The 20,000-nt window shown below is 49.6% G+C and overlaps 3 protein-coding genes across 3 annotated transcripts in view; 1 reads left to right on the top strand and 2 right to left on the bottom strand.

Annotated features, from left to right (window-relative positions):
* LOC310956810 (alpha-1A adrenergic receptor-like) overlaps positions 1-7,057 on the top strand; it is a gene marked incomplete at its 3' end in the record, with an annotated part of 7,627 nt that extends 570 nt beyond the window's left edge. Inside the window, exons 2-5 of the mRNA XM_083927183.1 lie at positions 3,072-3,323; positions 3,417-3,810; positions 5,988-6,109; positions 6,803-7,057. Coding sequence (XP_083783309.1) covers positions 3,072-3,323; positions 3,417-3,810; positions 5,988-6,109; positions 6,803-7,057 — 1,023 coding nt within the window. The remainder of the gene's footprint in view (positions 1-3,071; positions 3,324-3,416; positions 3,811-5,987; positions 6,110-6,802) is intronic.
* Positions 7,058-8,180: 1,123 nt separating this feature from the next.
* On the bottom strand, positions 8,181-11,133 carry LOC310956809 (uncharacterized protein; the record flags this gene model as incomplete). Its single annotated transcript, XM_083927182.1, has 5 exons — positions 11,098-11,133; positions 9,901-9,980; positions 9,666-9,715; positions 9,232-9,514; positions 8,181-8,317 (listed from the first exon to the last, which is right to left on the bottom strand). Exons 2-5 carry the CDS (start codon positions 9,965-9,967, stop codon positions 8,181-8,183), a joined length of 537 nt encoding a protein of 178 aa, XP_083783308.1. The 5' UTR covers positions 9,968-9,980; positions 11,098-11,133.
* A 4,244-nt stretch (positions 11,134-15,377) lies between these two features.
* Positions 15,378-20,000, bottom strand: part of apbb3 (amyloid beta (A4) precursor protein-binding, family B, member 3) — a gene marked incomplete at its 5' end in the record, with an annotated part of 9,521 nt that continues 4,898 nt past the window's right edge. Inside the window, 8 exons of the mRNA XM_083926727.1 lie at positions 15,378-15,640; positions 15,716-15,895; positions 16,008-16,123; positions 17,237-17,320; positions 17,398-17,479; positions 17,590-17,704; positions 18,374-18,501; positions 19,696-19,845. Of these exons, the coding sequence (XP_083782853.1) occupies positions 15,383-15,640; positions 15,716-15,895; positions 16,008-16,123; positions 17,237-17,320; positions 17,398-17,479; positions 17,590-17,704; positions 18,374-18,501; positions 19,696-19,845 (1,113 nt within the window). The 3' untranslated portion in view covers positions 15,378-15,382. The remainder of the gene's footprint in view (positions 15,641-15,715; positions 15,896-16,007; positions 16,124-17,236; positions 17,321-17,397; positions 17,480-17,589; positions 17,705-18,373; positions 18,502-19,695; positions 19,846-20,000) is intronic.

Here is a 20,000-nt window from a genome sequence, read left to right as displayed (position 1 = left end):
CTACTGACCCGAAGCTGTCCCGCTTCATTTGAACTTAAAGTAAGTTTTACCAAACAGAATAAAAACTCTGTTACAGTTAAAGTAGTAAAATTATGAAAGTATTTACATCATATTAACAAAGTTGACATCAGTGTCAAATTTGACCTCATTTACATATTTAAACGTTAATTAAAGCCTCATTCATCGACCCGGCGTCACTGAAGCTCGGCCCCGGCCCCGCGGTGACCCGGTGCCCGGCATCACTGAAGCTCGCCCCGGCCCCCCGGTGATCCGTCGCCCGGCGTCACTGAAGCTCGGCCCCGGCCCCGCGGTGATCCGGTGCCCGGCGTCACTGAAGCTCGGCCCCGGCCCCGCGGTGATCCGGTGCCCGGCGTCACTGAAGCTCGGCCCGGCCCCGCGGTGATCCGGTGCCCGGCGTCACTGAAGCTCGGCCCCGGCCCCGCGGTGATCCGGTGCACGGCAGCAGCTCCATGTCAGCGTAATGAAAAAGCACTTTGGAGGAAACTGTTTATTTCACATGGAGACAAATAAAGCTCCAGTTTCCTTTACTTAGAGGTTTACAGGTGCAGAAGAAGAGTTTACAGAGTTTAAAGATGCAGAAGAAGAGTTTAACGGTGCAGAAGAAGAGTTTAAAGGTGCAGAAGAAGAGTTTACAGAGTTTAAAGGTGCAGAAGAAGAGTAAAGATGAACAGAAGAAGTGTTTAAAGGTTGTCAGAGGTCAGACACAGACGGGAGGATGAAGGAGGACCGTGACACACAAACACACTCACTCACACACAGACACACACACACACACACACACACACACTCACTCACTCACTCACTCACACACAGACACACACACACACTCACTCACACACACACACACACACACACACTCATTTCTGCGCTCAAATGTTTGTGTAGAGGAAGCTCTCAGACTCCAGAGCTTCAAAGAGCTGCAGCCACTTTAGGAGCTTTAACACACAACCCTGCACCTGGACACACACACACACACGGGACACATACAGACACACACACAGAGATACACACACACACACAAGACACATACAGACACACACACACACACACACACACACACACACACACACACACACAGGGACACACACACACACACACACACACTCAGGAGACAGTGCACTTAAAGACAGGTTCAGGTTTCATCAGAACATCCTGAGACTGACTCTAAACTGTCCACTTTCATTCCTCTCTACGCTCTGAAGCTCTGACACACATGTTTATACAGAAAACACACATTTAAACATCAAATTTGACCTTATTTACATATTTAAACATCAAATTTGACCTTATTTACATATTTAAACATCAGATAAAGTCTCATTTACATATTTAAACATCAGATAAAGTCTCATTTACATATTTAAACATCAGATAAAGTCTCATTTACATATTTAAACATCAGATAAAGTCTCATTTACATATTTAAACATCAAATAAAGTCTCATTTACATATTTAAACATCAGATAAAGTCTCATTTACATATTTAAACATCAGATAAAGTCTCATTTACATATTTAAACATCAGATAAAGTCTCATTTACATATTTAAACATCAAATAAAGTCTCATTTACATATTTAAACATCAGATAAAGTCTCATTTACATATTTAAACATCAGATAAAGTCTCATTTACATATTTAAACATCAGATAAAGTCTCATTTACATATTTAAACATCAGATAAAGTCTCATTTACATATTTAAACATCAAATAAAGTCTCATTTACATATTTAAACATCAAATAAAGTCTCATTTACATATTTAAACATCAGATAAAGTCTCATTTACATATTTAAACATCAGATAAAGTCTCATTTACATATTTAAACATCAGATAAAGTCTCATTTACATATTTAAACATCAAATAAAGTCTCATTTACATATTTAAACATCAGATAAAGTCTCATTTACATATTTAAACATCAGATAAAGTCTCATTTACATATTTAAACATCAGATAAAGTCTCATTTACATATTTAAACATCAGATAAAGTCTCATTTACATATTTAAACATCAGATAAAGTCTCATTTACGTATTTAAACATCAGATAAAGTCTCATTTACATATTTAAACATCAGATAAAGTCTCATTTACATATTTAAACATCAAATAAAGTCTCATTTACATATTTGATCACAACATTTCATACACAAAAGCTCGACTCAGCTTTGCTTTGCCCAGTAGGTTCTGGTTTACTTCAGGTACTTTCTGTTTACTTCAGGTACTTCCTGTTTATTTCAGGTACTTCCTGTCCCTGCAGGTTCTAAATTACTTCAGGTACTTCCTGTTTACTTCAGGTACTTCCTGTCCCTGCAGGTTCTGGTTTACTTCAGGTACTTCCTATTTACTTCAGGTACTTCCTGTTTATTTCAGGTACTTCCTGTCCCTGCAGGTTCTAAACTACTTTAGGTACTTCCTGTTTACTTCAGGTACTTCCTGTCCCTGCAGGTTCTGGTTTACTTCAGGTACTTCCTGTTTACTTCAGGTACTTCCTGTCCCTGCAGGTTCTGGTTTACTTCAGGTACTTCCTATTTACTTCAGGTACTTCCTGTCCCTGCAGGTTCTGGATTACTTCAGGTACTTCCTGTCCCTGCAGGTTCTGGATTACTTCAGGCACTTCCTGTCCCTGCAGGTTCTGGTTTACTTCAGGCACTTCCTGTTTACTTCAGGTACTTCCTGTTTACTTTGGGTACTTCCTGTCCCTGCAGGTTCTGGATTACTTCAGGTACTTCCTGTCCCTGCAGGTTCTGGGTTACTTCAGGCACTTCCTGTCCCTGCAGGTTCTGGTTTACTTCAGGTACTTCCTGTTTACATCAGGTACTTCCTGTCCCTGCAGATTCTAGTTTACTTTAGGTACTTCCTGTTTACTTCAGGTACTTCCTGTTTACTTCAGGTACTTCCTGTCCCTACAGGTTCTGGTTCACTTCAGGTACTTCCTGTTTACTTCAGGCACTTCCTGTCCCTGCAGGTTCTGGATTACTTCAGGTACTTCCTGTCTACTTCAGGTACTTCCTGTTTACATCAGGCACTTCCTGTCCCTGCAGGTTCTGAATTACTGGGTGTTTGGTCGGATCTTCTGTGACGTCTGGGCGGCGGTGGACGTCCTGTGCTGCACGGCGTCCATCATGTCTCTGTGCGCCATCTCTATTGACCGATACATCGGCGTCCGCTACCCGCTGCAGTACCCGATGATCGTCACCAAGAAGCGGGCGCTGCTCGCCATGCTGGGGGTCTGGATCCTGTCCACCGTCATCTCCATCGGCCCGCTGCTGGGCTGGAAGCAGCCGCCGTCACAGGTAGGGACACTACCCATCATGCACCACTGACGCACCTCAGAGCGCACATTAAAGGTTTGATGTGAAGGACTGTGGTGTGTGGACCCCCTGCAGGACGACACGGAGTGCCTCATCACAGAGGAACCCTTCTACGCCCTCTTCTCCTCGCTGGGCTCCTTCTACATCCCGCTCGCCGTCATCCTCGCCATGTACTTCCGTGTCTACATCGTGGCCAAACGCACCACCAAGAACCTGGAGGCCGGCGTGATGAAGGAGCGTCAGGAGGACTCCAACGAGCTCACCCTGAGGATCCACTGCAGGAGCCAGCAGAACCAGGACCTGGGCCCCGCCCCCAAGGCCGGGGGGGGCGGAGCCTCGGCCGTCCGCAGCGCGCTCGCCATCAAGCTGCTCAAGTTCTCCAGAGAGAAGAAGGCCGCCAAGACTCTGGGCGTGGTGGTGGGCATGTTCATCCTCTGCTGGCTGCCCTTCTTCCTGGCTCTGCCCATCAGTACGTTCATGCATCGTCCAATCAGCACGCAGCTGCTTCTTAGGGCGCCCTCCCACTGTGCGTGCGTCCCGTGCCCCGTGCTTTAGGGTCCTTGTCCCCCCCTCCAGGCCCGTTTGTACTCACACTACCTGGGCCTCGGAGAATGCTTCTTGCTGCCTATACGTCATCACGCCGTAACACGTCACACGCATTGATGACGTCATGGCGATGCGTGGCTTTGTTTCCAGATCTTTCCGTAGACCTCGGAGTTTTTGTGCGTCTTGTCGACTGTTTTTGAATCTTTTCATCGACCAAATCTGCAGTAAACACTCCACCTCCGCATCACACCAACGTGAACCTTTCACCGCCATTGTTTGAAATGTCCGCGCATGGTCCCTCCTTCTTTTTTCTACGTCCCAACAGGCGCACAGGAAATGACCTCAGAACCGCCGTAGGCCTCGTGCTCGTACACGTGCGCACGCTCGTGCTCGTACACGTGCAAACGTGCTTTACTAAAGCCCACCTCTCCCAAACGGGCCGTGGACGGCAAGCGTGCCGCTCCTAGACGTGGTACGGTTGCTCTCACACTGGTCAAAGGAACCAGACTTTAGCCGACTCTGCAGACGCTCAGACGCTGGATCAGTGACGGCAGCCGGGACTCTGACGCGTCCACAGCAGAGCTCCCTCCGGTCCCTTCGGTCCCTTGAGCCTGTGATTGACAGTGACGGCACGTTATTTGACTTTTCTTCATATTCTAAATATTTGTCCTGAGCAGCGCTGCCTCAGGCTCCACGTCGTCGGCCAATCAGCAGCCAGAGCTGTTGTTTTCTCACAGTGACAGGAAGTGGAACTCAAACGCTGAGTTTCCCACACGAGCGACTCCAGACGTTCCCTCCGGCTGCTCTCACAGATCCCAGATCAGAGATGGACGGGAACCTATTTATGTTATTTATTAATTAACCTCTGCAGCTCCAGATCTGACCCAGGGCGGAGACTTAGCTCAGCTGTTAGCATGCTAGCATTAGCTCAGCTCAGGCAGAGTCCAGCGGCAGGCGTTTGGTCCTGAACCAAAGTGCTGACTCGCTGAAACGTGACGCGATGAGAGGTCAGAGAACGTTACTGCAGACGAAGAATCAGAAACACAAACATGGAGAAGTCTTTATTATTTCTGCAGCGTTCATAAACTGCTGTTATCAGCGACGGCGTTCAGGGAGCGACCCCTCTGCAGCCGCACGGAGCCGATCGCTTCAGACAACAGACAAATAAACGCACGCTCGTCTTTCCTTCATCAGCACTTCTTCACTTCAAATATATAAAGTCAAAAAAACACGTACAACGCTGAATTCAGTCCCCGGTCCGAGCCCCTGAGGCCCGGTCCTGGTCCTCCAGTCCTGGTCCTCCAGTCCTGGTCCTCCAGTCCTGCCCCCCCTCACTGTGACGGGGTTTTTCTGTGGCGCTCCTGATCCTCCATCGCTCCTCTCGTGTGTCGGCACCTGCTCAGGTGAGTGCCTGTGACCCCGGGAGAGAGGGGGCGTGTCTGGAGCGCCGCTCTGCGTCGCCGTGGACATCGTCAAGCACGAGTTTAACCGCGACGGTGATGAGAGTTAGTTGACGAGCGTTTGTTGATCAGCGTTCGTCTCTAATGACGCGTGGCCGAGCTCGATATGTTTCTGTCTGACGGCTTCTTCCTGGTGCGTCTGTGCCGACACAGCGTCACGGTTTGATCCTCTCCCTCGCTCCTTCACCGTTAGAGTATTTAGCTGCTACGCTCGCCATGACCACGCTGCTCACGTCTGCGCCGAACCCAAGATACGTGTCTTCATGAAGACGATTAGAATTAAACTCCTTCAGTGAAACCTAAGATGCTAATGCTAGCTTGGTGCTAATGTTAGCTTGGTGCTAAAGTTTGTGATTCATTTTTCAGCTTTACACCAACATGATGCGGAATAATTGCGTTCAGACTGACTGTTCTGGTTGCCATAGCAACAGGACCGATAACAACAGTTTAGGAACGCGGCACACAAACGCTAAAAGATGTTGTAGCTTATCTCTGCTAATGTAGCTGTTGTATCTAATGTAGCTACAACACAAGAGTGTTTACAGTTCAATAGTGAACCTGACGTTGATGCCCTGTGTGTGTGTGTGTGTGTGTGTGTGTCTCCATGTGTGTGTGTGTGTGTGTGTGTGTGTGTGTTCAGCCTCCATCAACAACAGTCTCCGTCCTCCTGAAACCTTCTTTAAGGTGATTTTCTGGTTGGGATACTTCAACAGCTGCCTGAACCCCATCATCTACCCGTGCTACAGCCGCGAGTTCAAACAGGTACAGGGCGTGTTCAGTCTGTGCTAACGTTAGCTTCAGTCTGTGCTAACGTTAGCTTCAGCCTGTTCAGTCTGTGCTAACGTTAGCTTCAGTCTGTGCAAACGTTAGCTGCAGCGTGCTCAGTCTGTGCTAACGTTAGCCGCAGCGTGTTCACTCTGTGCTAACGTTAGCTGAAGCGTGTTTAGTCTGCACTAACGTTAGCTGCAGCGTGTTCAGTCTGTGCTAACGTTAGCTTCAGTCTGTGCTAACGTTAGCTGCAGCCTGTTCAGTCTGTGCCAACGGTAGCTGCAGCGTGGTCAGTCTGTGCTAACGTTAGCTGCAGCGTGTTCAGTCTGTGCTAACGTTAGCTGCAGCGTGTTCAGTCTGTGCTAACGTTAGCTGCAGCGTGCTCAGTCTGTTCTAACGTTAGCTGCAGCGTGTTCAGTCTGTGCTAACGTTAGCTGCAGCGTGTTCAGTCTGTGCTAACATTAGCTGCAGCGTGTTCAGTCTGTGCTAACATTAGCTGCAGCGTGTTCAGTCTGTGCTAACGTTAGCTGCAGCGTGTTCAGTCTGTGCTAACGTTAGCTGCAGCGTGCTCAGTCTGTGCTAACGTAAGCTGCAGCGTGCTCAGTCTGTGCTAACCTCCATTGTGTGTGTGTGTGTCTCTGTGTGTGTCTCTGTGTGTGTGTGTGTGTGTGTGTGTGTGTGTGTCAGGCGTTCATCAGGATCCTGCGGTGTCGTGTGCAGCGTGCTCGTGGTCGTCGTGGTTGGCAGCCGTACTCTAACTCCCGGCGCCCTCAGGGCTCCAGCAGCTCTTCCTGTCAGACGCTGGCGTCCGCTGGCTCCAGCCCGCGCTGCGTGGCCTCCAGGCTCCGCCCCTCGCCGTGGCCCTCCCCCTCTGAGCGGGACCCGGGTCGAGGACGAGGGCGGCCCGGCCCGCTCTCGCCCCTCGCCGAGAACAAACGCTGACAGGAAGTGGCTGTGATGTCACTGATGACATCACGCATGAACCAAAGCATCAGGAACATTATTTTATAATTATCGTTTTTATGAAACACGTTTAAACGACTTAAAGTCAAATATTTATTCTTTAACCGACACTTTAACTTTATTTACGTCTTTAACTCAAAAAGAACCAAAGAAAGTTTATTAATTATTCTTTTTTCAGATGAACTTCAGCTGAAATATCTTTGATTTCATTATTTTAACGTCTTTAAACAAACTAAAGCAGAATTAAACTTTGTTATTTGATGTTCACTGTGAAACCTTCAGAGACACAAACATGAGAATGATTCATAACAAACTTTCAGCTCATTTTAAACACTTTAAATAAACTTTATTGCTCTTTTCTTTTAAAACACTGAAACACTTTCATATTTAAAGAATTATCCTGTAAACTTCTTCTGCACCTGTTTGTTTGTTGTTCTTCACAAAAACACTAAAAAACTACAACTCCACTGAGGCCAAAACAGGAAGTGACATCATGTCAAACAGCAGCTCATTATGTTAGCTAGTTACATGTTAGCCAAACCTGTAGCTAGCATGTTGGGAGATTGTTTCATGATGAATGGAATCAGGCTAATGTTAGCATAGCATGCTAAAGACACAATACTGTCCCCCTGACTGAGCTTTTATTTTGAAAATCAACTGTTTCTGTTGTTTATCACCAGCTGTGTGTGTGTATTAACTGTGTGTGTGTGTGTGTGTGTGTGTTAGCATCGTTAGCATGTGTTCTGTTCCAGTGTATGCTAAGCTAGGCTAACACCTCCTACCTCTGATGTCAGAACATGTTGAGACGAATTCACTGAATGTTTTTGAACAAAGTAAAAGTTTGAAGTGAATTAATTTAATGTTTTTGTTTTTCATCTTTTCATCTTTTACTCGTCTACGACCGTTGATTGTGACAGTGACCGTTTATTGTGACAGAGACCGTTTATTGTGACAGAGACCGTTTATTGTGACAGAGACCGTTTATTGTGACAGTGACTGTTGATTGTCCGTTGTGGGGGAGACCGGGGTCCAAACACTGCTGTAAAAACATTAATAAAATATTATTATATAAATATTAATATAATAAATATATGAAAGTGAGTCAGAGGTCGTTGAGCGTGTCCCAGAGGCAGCAGAAGCACAGAGCAGCAGCACAGCCCGCCAAACACGCCCCAACGCCACCGCCGCCGCTGTCGCCATGGTCACGGTCACGGTCAGGACTCTGCTCGACCACGAACACTGAGGGAGAGAGAGGAGGTCAGAACACGGACGCACACGTCAACACTTAAACACGTTAAACACTTAAACACATTAAACACGTTAAAGACGCTCGACACAAACCGTTCAAGAGCAGAAACATCAAAACGTGTGATTCTGTGTCTTTAATGGAACAAAGTGAAAGAATCGTCTTTAACATCTTTATGTTTTATATTAATATATAAATATAAATGTGGCGTTCATCACGGCTGCTGGAAACATTAAAGGCGTCTGAACGAGTTGAACCTTTCTTCATGAATCACTGATTCTAGATTCTTCCTTTGGTCACATTTGTTTATGTTTGAATTTTCTCTTTGTTTATAAAAACACATGAAGATTATATTTGATAATAATTCAGATTAAATCACATTCAGCAACGAACAAAAGCCTGAGCTGAAGTACAGAGAGGCGTTGCTATGGAGACGATGCACCGCCTCCTCTCATTGGTCTGAACTCAACGTTAGACGTTAGCTCAAATTAGCTAACATTAGCTGATGCTGGCTAACATTAGGTGATGCTGGCTAACATTAGCTGATGCTGGCTTACATTAGCTGATGCTGGCTAACGTTAGCTGATGCTGGCTAACGTTAGCTGATGCTGACTAACGTTAGCTGATGTTAGCTGGTGCTGGCTAACGTTAGCTGATGCTGGCTAACGTTAGCTGATGCTGGCTTACATTAGCTGATGTTAGCTAACGTTAGCTGATGCTGGCTAACATTAGCTGATGCTGGCTAACATTAGCTGATGCTGGCTTACATTAGCTGATATTAGTTAACGTTAGCTGATGCTGGCTAACAGAAAAGCCTGATTTTGCCCAAAATGACTCCAGTCTTGAACCACATGACGTGAGTCTCAGGTCTCACCGTCCTCACTCCGACCTTTGACCTCTGACCCACCTGTGTGTTTGGGCTGCTCTCTGTACGTCCTGGGGCCGGCCCAGGGACCGGGGGCCCCTGGGGACCGGCTGTGGAAGCCCTGGTACCCGGGCTGAGTCTGGAAGGGCCCCGCTGGATATGGCTGATATGGTGGTCCCGGTGAATATGGTGGTCCCTGTGGTCCCGTCGATCCTGGTGGATATGGTTGATATGGCGGTCCTGGTGGTCCTGTTGGATATGGCGGTCCCGGCGGCCCCTGGTAGTAGCGGGGGTCTTCTGCTCCGGTGTAGGACTGGGGGAAAGTCTGCGGAGGAGCTTTGTGGTGAATGTTCAGGTAAAAACGTTTTGACTTTATTGATTTTTCTGTCGTTTGAATAAAATAACACTTCAAAACACTTTCTGATGTTTCCTGTTTCCTGTTGGGACAGGAAGCTGCAGCGGTGCATGCTGGGTACCTGGTAGGAGGCTGCGGGGAAGGCGGCGGTGGCGTGCTGAGAGCTGAACGCTGCAGAGACAAGGTGACATCATCAGTGTCTCCACGGTAACAGTCTCCTCAATCTGAACATTCAAACTGATTTAAAACTCTACGACAAAAAACAGCACGATTATTATGATTTTCAAAATAAAGTCAGGAGTGATTCTAGATTTGAAGGAATTGAACCGGAACCCTTTCACAATAAAAGACAGTACCTGTGGGGGGGCTGGGGGCCGAGGGGCCCTCAGAGGGGAAGTACGGGGGGGGCCGGTCTTTATCCATCGGGACGACGGATCTGAGAAAATAATCATATTATTAATAACTTTATTATTAAAGCACAAAGACAAACATGTTAGCTACGTTAGCAGAGCAGCACCACTGTTTTTACACAAGTTAGCATTACCCTGAAGTTAGCATCACTCTGGAGTTAGCATCACTCGGAGGTTAGCATCACCCTGAAATTAGCATCACTCTGAAGAATCAACATGGAGTTAGCATCACTCTGAAGTTAGCATCACACTGAAGTTAGCATTACACTGAAGTTAGCATCACCCTGGAGTTAGCATCACCCTGAAGTTAGCATCTACCCGAAGAATAACTCTGGAAGTTACCTTAGCCTTGTTAGCATAAGCCTTGTTAGCTTTAGCCTCGTTAGCTTCAGAGAGCAGGATTTACTGAGCGACTCTTGATTCAAACCCGTTCAGTTGTTTACGTGTTTATGCTCTTTATCATTCAGATGTTTGTGGAAACAACAAACAACAATAAACAATAAATAAACAACAACAAACAGATAATAAACAATAATAAACAGATAATAAACAATAATAAAGATCACATTAAACATAAACATAATATTAGTACATTACATCATTGTACATTACATACACAACATTAGTAAATAATACAGAACATGTTGTTGTTGTTGTTGTTGTTGTTCATTGTTTTCAGCCGGATTGAAATCACGTTGCTGTGACGTCACGTGGCTCAGCTGACTCCAATCAGCTGGTTTCCATGGAAACGGCCGTTCCACAGTCACCCACTGTTTGTTAACGAGCCACTCCAACCAGTCTGTGACGTCACGTGACCAGGTAAACAAACACGCCGTAACGGACACTTTTAAAAACCCGTAATAAAACACGTTATTATTATTATTATTATTATTATTATGTTATTATTATTACTGTTGTTAAAGCCTGAGACTGAGCCGTGTGCAGCAGCAGGGTGCCGTGTGCAGCAGGACCCGGACTCCTCTGACCCTTTAGACCCGGGCCCGGGGTAAACCCCCCCCCCCCCCCCCGTCCTCTAAACTTTAACCCCCTCTGTATAAAGTTCCCTCTCCGGTCACAGTCGCACCCGTTCCCGCGGTGCACACCCGGTAAATGTGGCGCTGACCCGCTGGAGCTCAGACTCACCTGCGGTTCGATCCCGACGCTGCTGAGGAGAGAGGAGCGCGAGACAACAGCTGCACGAGGACCGGGTGACGTCACAGGGGCCTCCCTCTCTCTCTCTCCCTCTCCCTCTCTCTCTCTTCCCCCCCCCTCCCTCTCTCTCTCTCCCTCTCTCTCTCTCCCTCTCTCTCCCTCCCTCTCTCTCTCTCTCTCCCTCCCTCTCTCTCTCTCTCTCTCTCCCTCTCTCTCTCTCTCCCTCTCAAGGACCCGTCCCCTCATGGTGGTTCAGGTCTGAGTCCCTGTGACCCTGAGGGCTGTGGTCTGGACCCGTCCCCTCATGGTGGTTCAGGTCTGAGTCCCTGTGACCCTGAGGGCTGTGGTCTGGACCCGTCCCCTCATGGTGGTTCAGGTCTGAGTCCCTGTGACCCTGAGGGCTGTGGTCTGGACCCTGGTGCTCCTGGTCTCCCATGGCAGAGTGGTCTCAGGCGAGCGCCTGGTTGCCGGGTTTGAAGCCACGGAAAAAGTGACGTGCCCCCCCCCCCTCTCCATCCTGTGGGCCCACCCCTCACAGGAGCAGCCTCTGGGGTCGGGGCGCTGCTGCACCCCGACCCCAGTGAGGGTGAGGGGCCTGGAGGGTCCAGACCCGGGCAGCAGAGGCTCTGGGGACGTGGAGCGTCTCCTCTCTGTGGGGAACCAGGTCCACTTCTGAGCCTCCTTCTGTTCCAACATGGTGTTTGTTAAAGAGGATCCAGGACCAGCACACAAGTCTAACACCAGACGCTGGGGTTTAGATCAGGGAGGCCGTTCCTCCCAATCAGCCTCTCCAGGTGTCTCCATCGTTGCCCACGTGGGCGTTGAAGTCTCCCAGCAGGACTCTGGAGTCCCCTACTGGAGCCCCATGCAGGACTCCATTCAGGGTCTCCAAGAAGGCCCCAGACTCTGAACTGCTGTTCGCTGCATCTGCACCAACAACAGTCAGAGTCCCCCCCCCCACCACCCGCAGGCGTAAGGAGGCCACCCTCTGGTCCACCGGGGTCAACTCCAACACCGCGGCGCTCAGCCGGGGGTTTGAGAGTCTCCCCACACCCGCCCGGCCCCTCACACCCTGGGCCCCTCCAGAGAAGATCAGGGTCCAGCCCCTATCCAGGAGCACGGGTCCAGATCCAGACTGTGTGTGGAGGTGAGCCCCCCCAGATCTAACTGGGAGCTCCACCTCCCTCACAAGCTCCGGCTCCTTCCCCCACAGAGAGGAGACGCTCCACGTCCCCAGAGCCTCTGCTGCCCGGGTCTGGACCCTCCAGGCCCCTCACCTCACTGCCCCCCGTGCAGCAGCGCCCCGACCCCAGAGGCTCCTCCTGTGAGTGGTGGGCCCCCAGGAGGGACAGGGTCTCTCCTCCTCTTCCTGGTTTGTCCGTAGAGTCTTTGTGAGGCGTTCTTAGTCCGGCCCCTCGCCTGAGACCACTCTGCCATGGGAGACCAGGAGCACCAGGGTCCAGACCACAGCCCTCAGGGTCACAGGGACTCAGACCTGAACCACCATGAGGGGACGGGTCCAGACCACAGCCCTCAGGGTCACAGGGACTCAGACCTGAACCACCATGAGGGGACGGGTCCAGACCACAGCCCTCAGGGTCACAGGGACTCAGACCTGAACCACCATGAGGGGACGGGTCCAGACCACAGCCCTCAGGGTCACAGGGACTCAGACCTGAACCACCATGAGGGGACGGGTCCAGACCACAGCCCTCAGGGTCACAGGGACTCAGACCTGAACCACCATGAGGGGACGGGTCCAGACCACAGCCCTCAGGGTCACAGGGACTCAGACCTGAACCACCATGAGGGGACGGGTCCAGACCACAGCCCTCAGGGTCACAGGGACTCAGACCTGAACCACCATGAGGGGACGGGTCCTGGGGAGGATCATAATAATATAATAAATAATATAATAAATAAACAAACAGATTATTTTAAGTCCTTTATTTTTGGTCCATTTCCGCCTGATGACGTCATCAGTGTTTCAGATTTACAGACCGGAAGTTTGGACTCAAACGCGTCGCTGAAGTTTCCTACGGACATTAAACACAACATCCACCTGCAGCCAATCAGGAGGCAGCGTGAGGTCACCTGATCAGTGACGTCTTCAATGCTTCATTCAACCGCCATGCAAAGAGTCTTAGAGAGAGTTTTAAATATTAAATTATTAAATATTAAATTAATAACATGATGCAGAGAGTCAGGGCTGAATATTAAATATTAAATTATTAAAAATGAAATTATTAATATATTAAAATGATGCAAAGAGTCAGGGTTAAATATTAAAATGTTAAATAATTAAATATTGAAATTATGAAAAATGTAATAAGTTGAATATTAAATTAATTTAATATTAATTTAATGAACCATTGAAATAATGAAATAGTGAAAATATTTAACATTCAAATAACAAAACAATGAAGTAATGAAATCAAGAAATATTAAAACAATTAAATATCAAAATAATTAAATAAGAAAACAATAAAATAATCCAATAAATATATTAAATAATAAATATAATAAATTAATGAAATATTTAAATAATATAATAAACATATTAAAGATTCATATTTAAATCCTGAACTCTTGAAATAATGTTTTTCTGCTGCTCAGATCAAAACAAACATGCTCCAAACTTTATACTTTATCTTTATATCTTAATGTTTCATAATGAATATAGTAATAATAAAAAGTTATATTTTGTATTTGACGCCGAGTCAAAATGTTCCAGAATCATCTTTAATATCAAACGTTTCCTCTTTTTATGTTTCATTATGTTTTTAATTATTAAGACTTTTTCTCTGATTCTTTATTTTTTATTTATTAAACATGAATTTGACTCATTTTTCCTCAGATTTCAGCGTCTGTGACACTTTGACTGCGTCTGTGATGCACGTGGAGCACATGACCTGCTGTTACCACGGCAACCGCTCACCTGTGCCACCACAGAAGAAGAAACAGGTAAAACATGACATCACTGTTTCTGATGACATCACTGTGTCTGATGACATCACTGTTTCTGATGACATCACTGTTTCTGATGACATCACTGTGTCTGATGACATCACTGTTTCTGATGACATCACTGTTTCTGATGACATCACTGTTTCTGATGACATCACTGAACACGACGGCGTCTCCGTCAGTTTGAGGACGAACACGAAACATCGTCACGGAAACTCAAAACTATCCAGGAGAGATGCTAACAGCAGCACGTGGCTAACAGTGGTTAGCTCGGGGCAGCACGGTGAAGGCATTCAAAGGTCTTTTTTAACCACTAATGCTGCTGAAAATAACAGCAAACCTCTGCAGCAGCATGAGAAGAGCCCCTACACACACACACACACACACACACACACACACACACACACACACACACACACACACACACACACAACAAAGCGTCATCAGCGTCGTTAGTGAAGCCAGAGTTTATTAAAGAGTGTTTTAAAGACTTACCTACTGGCCCCTGCACCAGCTCCTCTCATAGTAAAGTCCATTACAGTGGAAGGAGCCCATTGGTGCTTTGTTGTGCATGTAGGGACTCTTCTCCTGTGTGTGTGTGTGTGTGTGTGTGTGTGTGTGTGTGTGTGTGTGTGTGTGTGTGTGTGTGTGTGTGTGTGTAGGGACTCTTCTCATGCTGCTGCAGAGGTTTGCTGTTATTTTCAGCAGCATTAGTGGTTAAAAAAGACCTTTGAATGCCTTCACCGTGCTGCCCCGAGCTAACCACTGTTAGCCACGTCAGGCTGTTAGCATCTCTTGATGATTAAAGTGCTTTAACGTCCGATCGTCCTGAGAAAGTCGATAAAATAACACTCATGAACTGATCGTCCGCAGACTGACGGCAAACAGCTGATCTCTGCAGGAACCCCACGTTAGCATCACCTTAGCATCATGTTAGCATCACCTTAGCGTCATGTTAGCATCACCTAAGCATCACCTTAGCAATATCCTTAGCATTACCTTAGCATCACCTTAGCATCATCTTAGCATCATGTTAGCATCACCATAGCGCCCTAAAACCTTCCACTCCTGTTGTTCAACCTCAGCTAGCTAGCAGCGCGGTCGCTAAGCTAACTGCAGGTGAGAGTTCGGACAGGCGTCGTCCTGGCGGCGGCGGCGGCGGTGGCTGCGCTGGTCTCAGGGGCGTCGCTGGTGATGTGAAGGATCGGGGAGCACCGGAGACACGCGTGGTCGCGTTGGTCCGGAGACGCCGTCGGACACATCTCAGTCCTGACAGATGGGCGTGTCTCTGGTGGCCCCGCCCCCGTCATTAGGAGGTGGCGGCCTGTTTACGGAAAGTTTCGAAGAACGCCAGCATCCCCTTCCTCACGCCGCCGCCGCCGCTGCTGCCGTTGCCCTTGGATATCCTCGGTGCCAACATGGAGCTGCTGCTGCTGCCGTGGAGGTGGGAGGTGAGAGCGGGGAAGGCGTCCATGGAGTTGGCCCGTTTCACCTTCGACGGCGCCACGAGCCACGACTTGGTCCTCGGGGGAGGAGTCTGAGCCACCAGACACTTCTGATACTGGACCTGAGGGACAGGAAGTCAGCGTTCAGCCATCAGAACCTGTGATGTCATCCGTACCTGCTCAGGCGTGGGACTCACCATGCACGCCGCCTGCACGGCCTCCGACAGGTTTCCTGCGTCCGGTTCGCACCAGAACACGTGACACTCGAACTGCTGCGTGCCGCCGTCGACGATGACGGCGAAGGTGCGGCTGTCGTGGCCGACGCCCAGGAAGGTGAGGAAACGCACCTGACACTCCCACAGAGGCTCCTCCCCTTCCTGTCAGGAGCCAATGAGAGAGACAGGAAACAGAGTCAGCTGACTACCTGTCTTAGTGATGTCACAGTGGTGTCACAGTGATGTCACAGGGATGGCGTAGCGGCGGCGGTACCTCTCCTCGCCACAGAGACAGGATGTTGTCGGTGACGTGGATCACCGTGGGCTCCCACTCGTCTCTGTCCGTGGAGTTCATGATGCTTTCTATCGCTCTGTTCAACACCTGCATACCTGCACACACACACACACACAGACACACACACACAGACACACACACACACACCCACACAGACACACACACGCACGCACACCCACACACACACACACACACACACACACACACACACACACACACACGCACGCACACCCACACACACACAGACACACTCACACACACACACACACACACACACACACACACACACACAGACACACACACACACACCCACACAGACACACACACGCACGCACACCCACACACACACACACACACACACACACACACACGCACACACACGCACGCACACCCACACACACACACACGCGCACACACACGCACGCACACCCACACACACACACACGCACGCACACACACACACAGACACAAACACACACACACACAGACACACACACACACACACACACACACACACACACGCACAGAGACACACACACACACACACACACGCACAGAGACACACACACACACACGCACAGAGACACACACACACACACGCACAGACAGGTGTTCAGGTGTGTTCAGGTGAGTTCAGGTGTGTTCAGGTGCGTTCAGGTGCGTTCAGGTGCGTTCAGGTGCGTTCAGGTGTGTTCAGGTGCGTTCAGGTGTGTTCAGGTGCGTTCAGGTGTGTGTTCAGGTGCGTTCAGGTGTGTGTTCAGGTGCGTTCAGGTGCGTTTAGGTGCGTTCAGGTGAGTTCAGGTGTGTTCAGGTGTGTTTAGGTGCGTTCAGGTGCGTTCAGGTGCGTTCAGGTGCGTTCAGGTGTGTTCAGGTGAGTTCAGGTGTGTTCAGGTGTGTTCAGGTGTGTTTAGGTGCGTTCAGGTGTGTTCAGGTGAGTTCAGGTGTGTTCAGGTGAGTTCAGGTGAGTTCAGGTGTGTTCAGGTGCGTTCAGGTGTGTTCAGGTGCGTTCAGGTGCGTTCAGGTGTGTTCAGGTGTGTTTAGGTGCGTTCAGGTGTGTTCAGGTGCGTTCAGGTGCGTTCAGGTGTGTTCAGGTGTGTGTTCAGGTGCGTTCAGGTGTGTTCAGGTGTGTTCAGGTGTGTGTTCAGGTGTGTTCAGGTGTGTGTTCAGGTGTGCGTTCAGGTGTGTTCAGGTGCGTTCAGGTGTCCTACCCATTGCTCTGGACACCGGCAGGTTCCCGATGTACTGGACCTCGAACTTCTGCACCTGCTGCCTCATCGCCTCCAGGAACTCCACTGAAACAGCAACACACAGTTAGCAGAGAGCCAATCAGAGCGCAGCAGGTGATGATGTCAGAGGGCAGGTGAGTCACCTTGTCGTGGCAGGTCTTCAGGTGAGATGCTGTCCGTGGTCAGGGAGCGTGACGGCCTCATCAGCGCCTTCTCTGACATCATCTACAGAGACATTCAAACACCGCGTTCAGCCGCAGAACTGACCGCGTTCCCTTCGTGTTTAGCGGCTAACGTTAGCACGCTATCATGCTAACATGCTAAGCTATTCTGACCTTGGAGCACATCTCGTGCAGCGCCGTGGCGATGGCTTTGGCCGGAGCGTCGCAGCGAAACACGTGACACTTGAGCACGCAGCTGTCCTTATCGCCCGCCACGAAGGCAAAGTCCCTGAACGCACCACACACACACACACACACACACACACACACACATACACACACACACAGACACACACACACACACACACACAAACAGACACACACACACACACACACACACAGACACACACACACACACACACACAGACACACACACACACACACACAAACAGACACGCACAGGGTGATGATGTCGTGGTCGATCAGCTGATCAGCAGGTGAAATGACATCAGAGGTGTTTACCTGTCCCTGCCCAGGTGAGGGGGGGGGGGGCGTGCCAAAGAGACAGAGAGACAGTGTTAGTGCAGCAGACAGGTGAGCATGCTGTTAGCTTAGCTTAGCACAAAGACTAGAGTCAGGGCATGCTGTTAGCTTAGCTTAGCACAAAGACTAGAGGTAGGACATGCTGTTAGCCTAGCTTAGCACAAAGACTAGAGTCAGGGCATGCTGTTAGCCTAGCTTAGCACAAAGACTAGAGTCAGGGCATGCTGTTAGCTTAGCTTAGCACAAAGACTAGAGGTAGGACATGCTGTTAGCTTAGCTTAACAAAATAACTGGCTGCAGGGGAAGTGTTAGCCTAGCTTAGCACAAAGACTGGAATCAGGGGAACTGTTAGCCTAGCTGTTAGCCTGGCTCCTCCCTCTGTGTGTTCTCAGGTGCAGGCGTCTGATTGGCTCACCTGCCGTTGTTGCAGCCCACCCCCCACACACGGATGTTGATGATTGGCTGACAGTGCAGGGGGGTGTGGTCTGAAGGGTCCAACAGGGTCAGAGTGTCTTTCTTCAGAACCAGCATCATCTCCCGCCCCTGCAGACAGACGGGTCAGACAGACAGACGGGTCAGAGGACAGACAGGTCAGACAGACGGGTCAGAGGACAGACAGACGGGTCAGAGGACAGACAGACGGGTCAGACAGACGGGTCAGACAGACAGACGGGTCAGACAGACGGGTCAGAGGACAGACAGACAGGTCAGACAGACAGACAGGTCAGAGGACAGACAGGTCAGAGGACAGACAGACAGGTCAGAGGACAGACAGACGGGTCAGAGGACAGACAGGTCAGAGGACAGACAGACGGGTCAGACAGACGGGTCAGAGGACAGACAGGTCAGAGGACAGACAGACGGGTCAGAGGACAGACAGGTCAGACAGACGGGTCAGAGGACAGACAGACGGGTCAGAGGACAGACAGACGGGTCAGACAGACGGGTCAGACAGACAGACGGGTCAGACAGACGGGTCAGAGGACAGACAGACAGGTCAGACAGACAGACAGGTCAGAGGACAGACAGGTCAGAGGACAGACAGACGGGTCAGAGGACAGACAGACGGGTCAGAGGACAGACAGGTCAGAGGACAGACAGACGGGTCAGACAGACGGGTCAGAGGACAGACAGGTCAGAGGACAGACAGACGGGTCAGAGGACAGACAGGTCAGAGGACAGACAGACGGGTCAGAGGACAGACAGACAGGTCAGACAGACGGGTCAGAGGACAGACAGGTCAGAGGACAGACAGACGGGTCAGAGGACAGACAGGTCAGAGGACAGACAGACGGGTCAGAGGACAGACAGGTCAGAGGACAGACAAACAGACGGGTCAGAGGACAGACAGACAGGTCAGAGGACAGACAGGTCAGAGGACAGACAGACAGACGGGTCAGAGGACAGACAGACAGGTCAGAGGACAGACAGGTCAGAGGACAGACAGACGGGTCAGAGGACAGACAGACGGGTCAGAGGACAGACAGACGGGTCAGAGGACAGACAGACGGTTCAGAGGACAGACAGACAGACAGACAGACAGGTCAGAGGACAGACGGGTCAGAGGACAGACAGACGGGTCAGAGGACAGACAGACAGGTCAGAGGACAGACAGACAGACGGGTCAGAGGACAGGCAGACAGACAGGTCAGAGGACAGACAGACAGACGGGTCAGAGGACAGACAGACAGACAGACAGACGGGTCAGAGGACAGACAGACGGGCTCAGTGTCTCACCTCCCCCCAGGCCCCCTGCCTGTCTCTCTGCTCCGGGCTGCTGCAGTGAGACAGCTGCTGGATGACGTTGCTGACGGCGAGACTGCTGCGACCTGGAGACAGGTCCTCCTCCTCCACCTCCAGCCAGCCCAGAGAGCGCACGGCGAAGCACTGAGAGACAGACGGGCAGGCGGGGGGGGGGGGGGACGACGACAGGGAGGCAGTTGTTGTTGTTGTTGTGTTGTTGTTGCTGTTGTGTTGTTGTGTTGTTGTTGTGTTGCTGTTGTGTTGTTGTGTTGCTGTTGTTGTTGCTGTTGTGTTGTTGT

The sequence above is a fragment of the Echiichthys vipera genome (genome assembly GCF_963691815.1).
Source record: "Echiichthys vipera genome assembly, chromosome: 14".
Taxonomy (NCBI): Eukaryota; Metazoa; Chordata; class Actinopteri; order Perciformes; family Trachinidae; genus Echiichthys; species Echiichthys vipera.
This window is presented reverse-complemented; position numbering and strand designations above follow the sequence as displayed.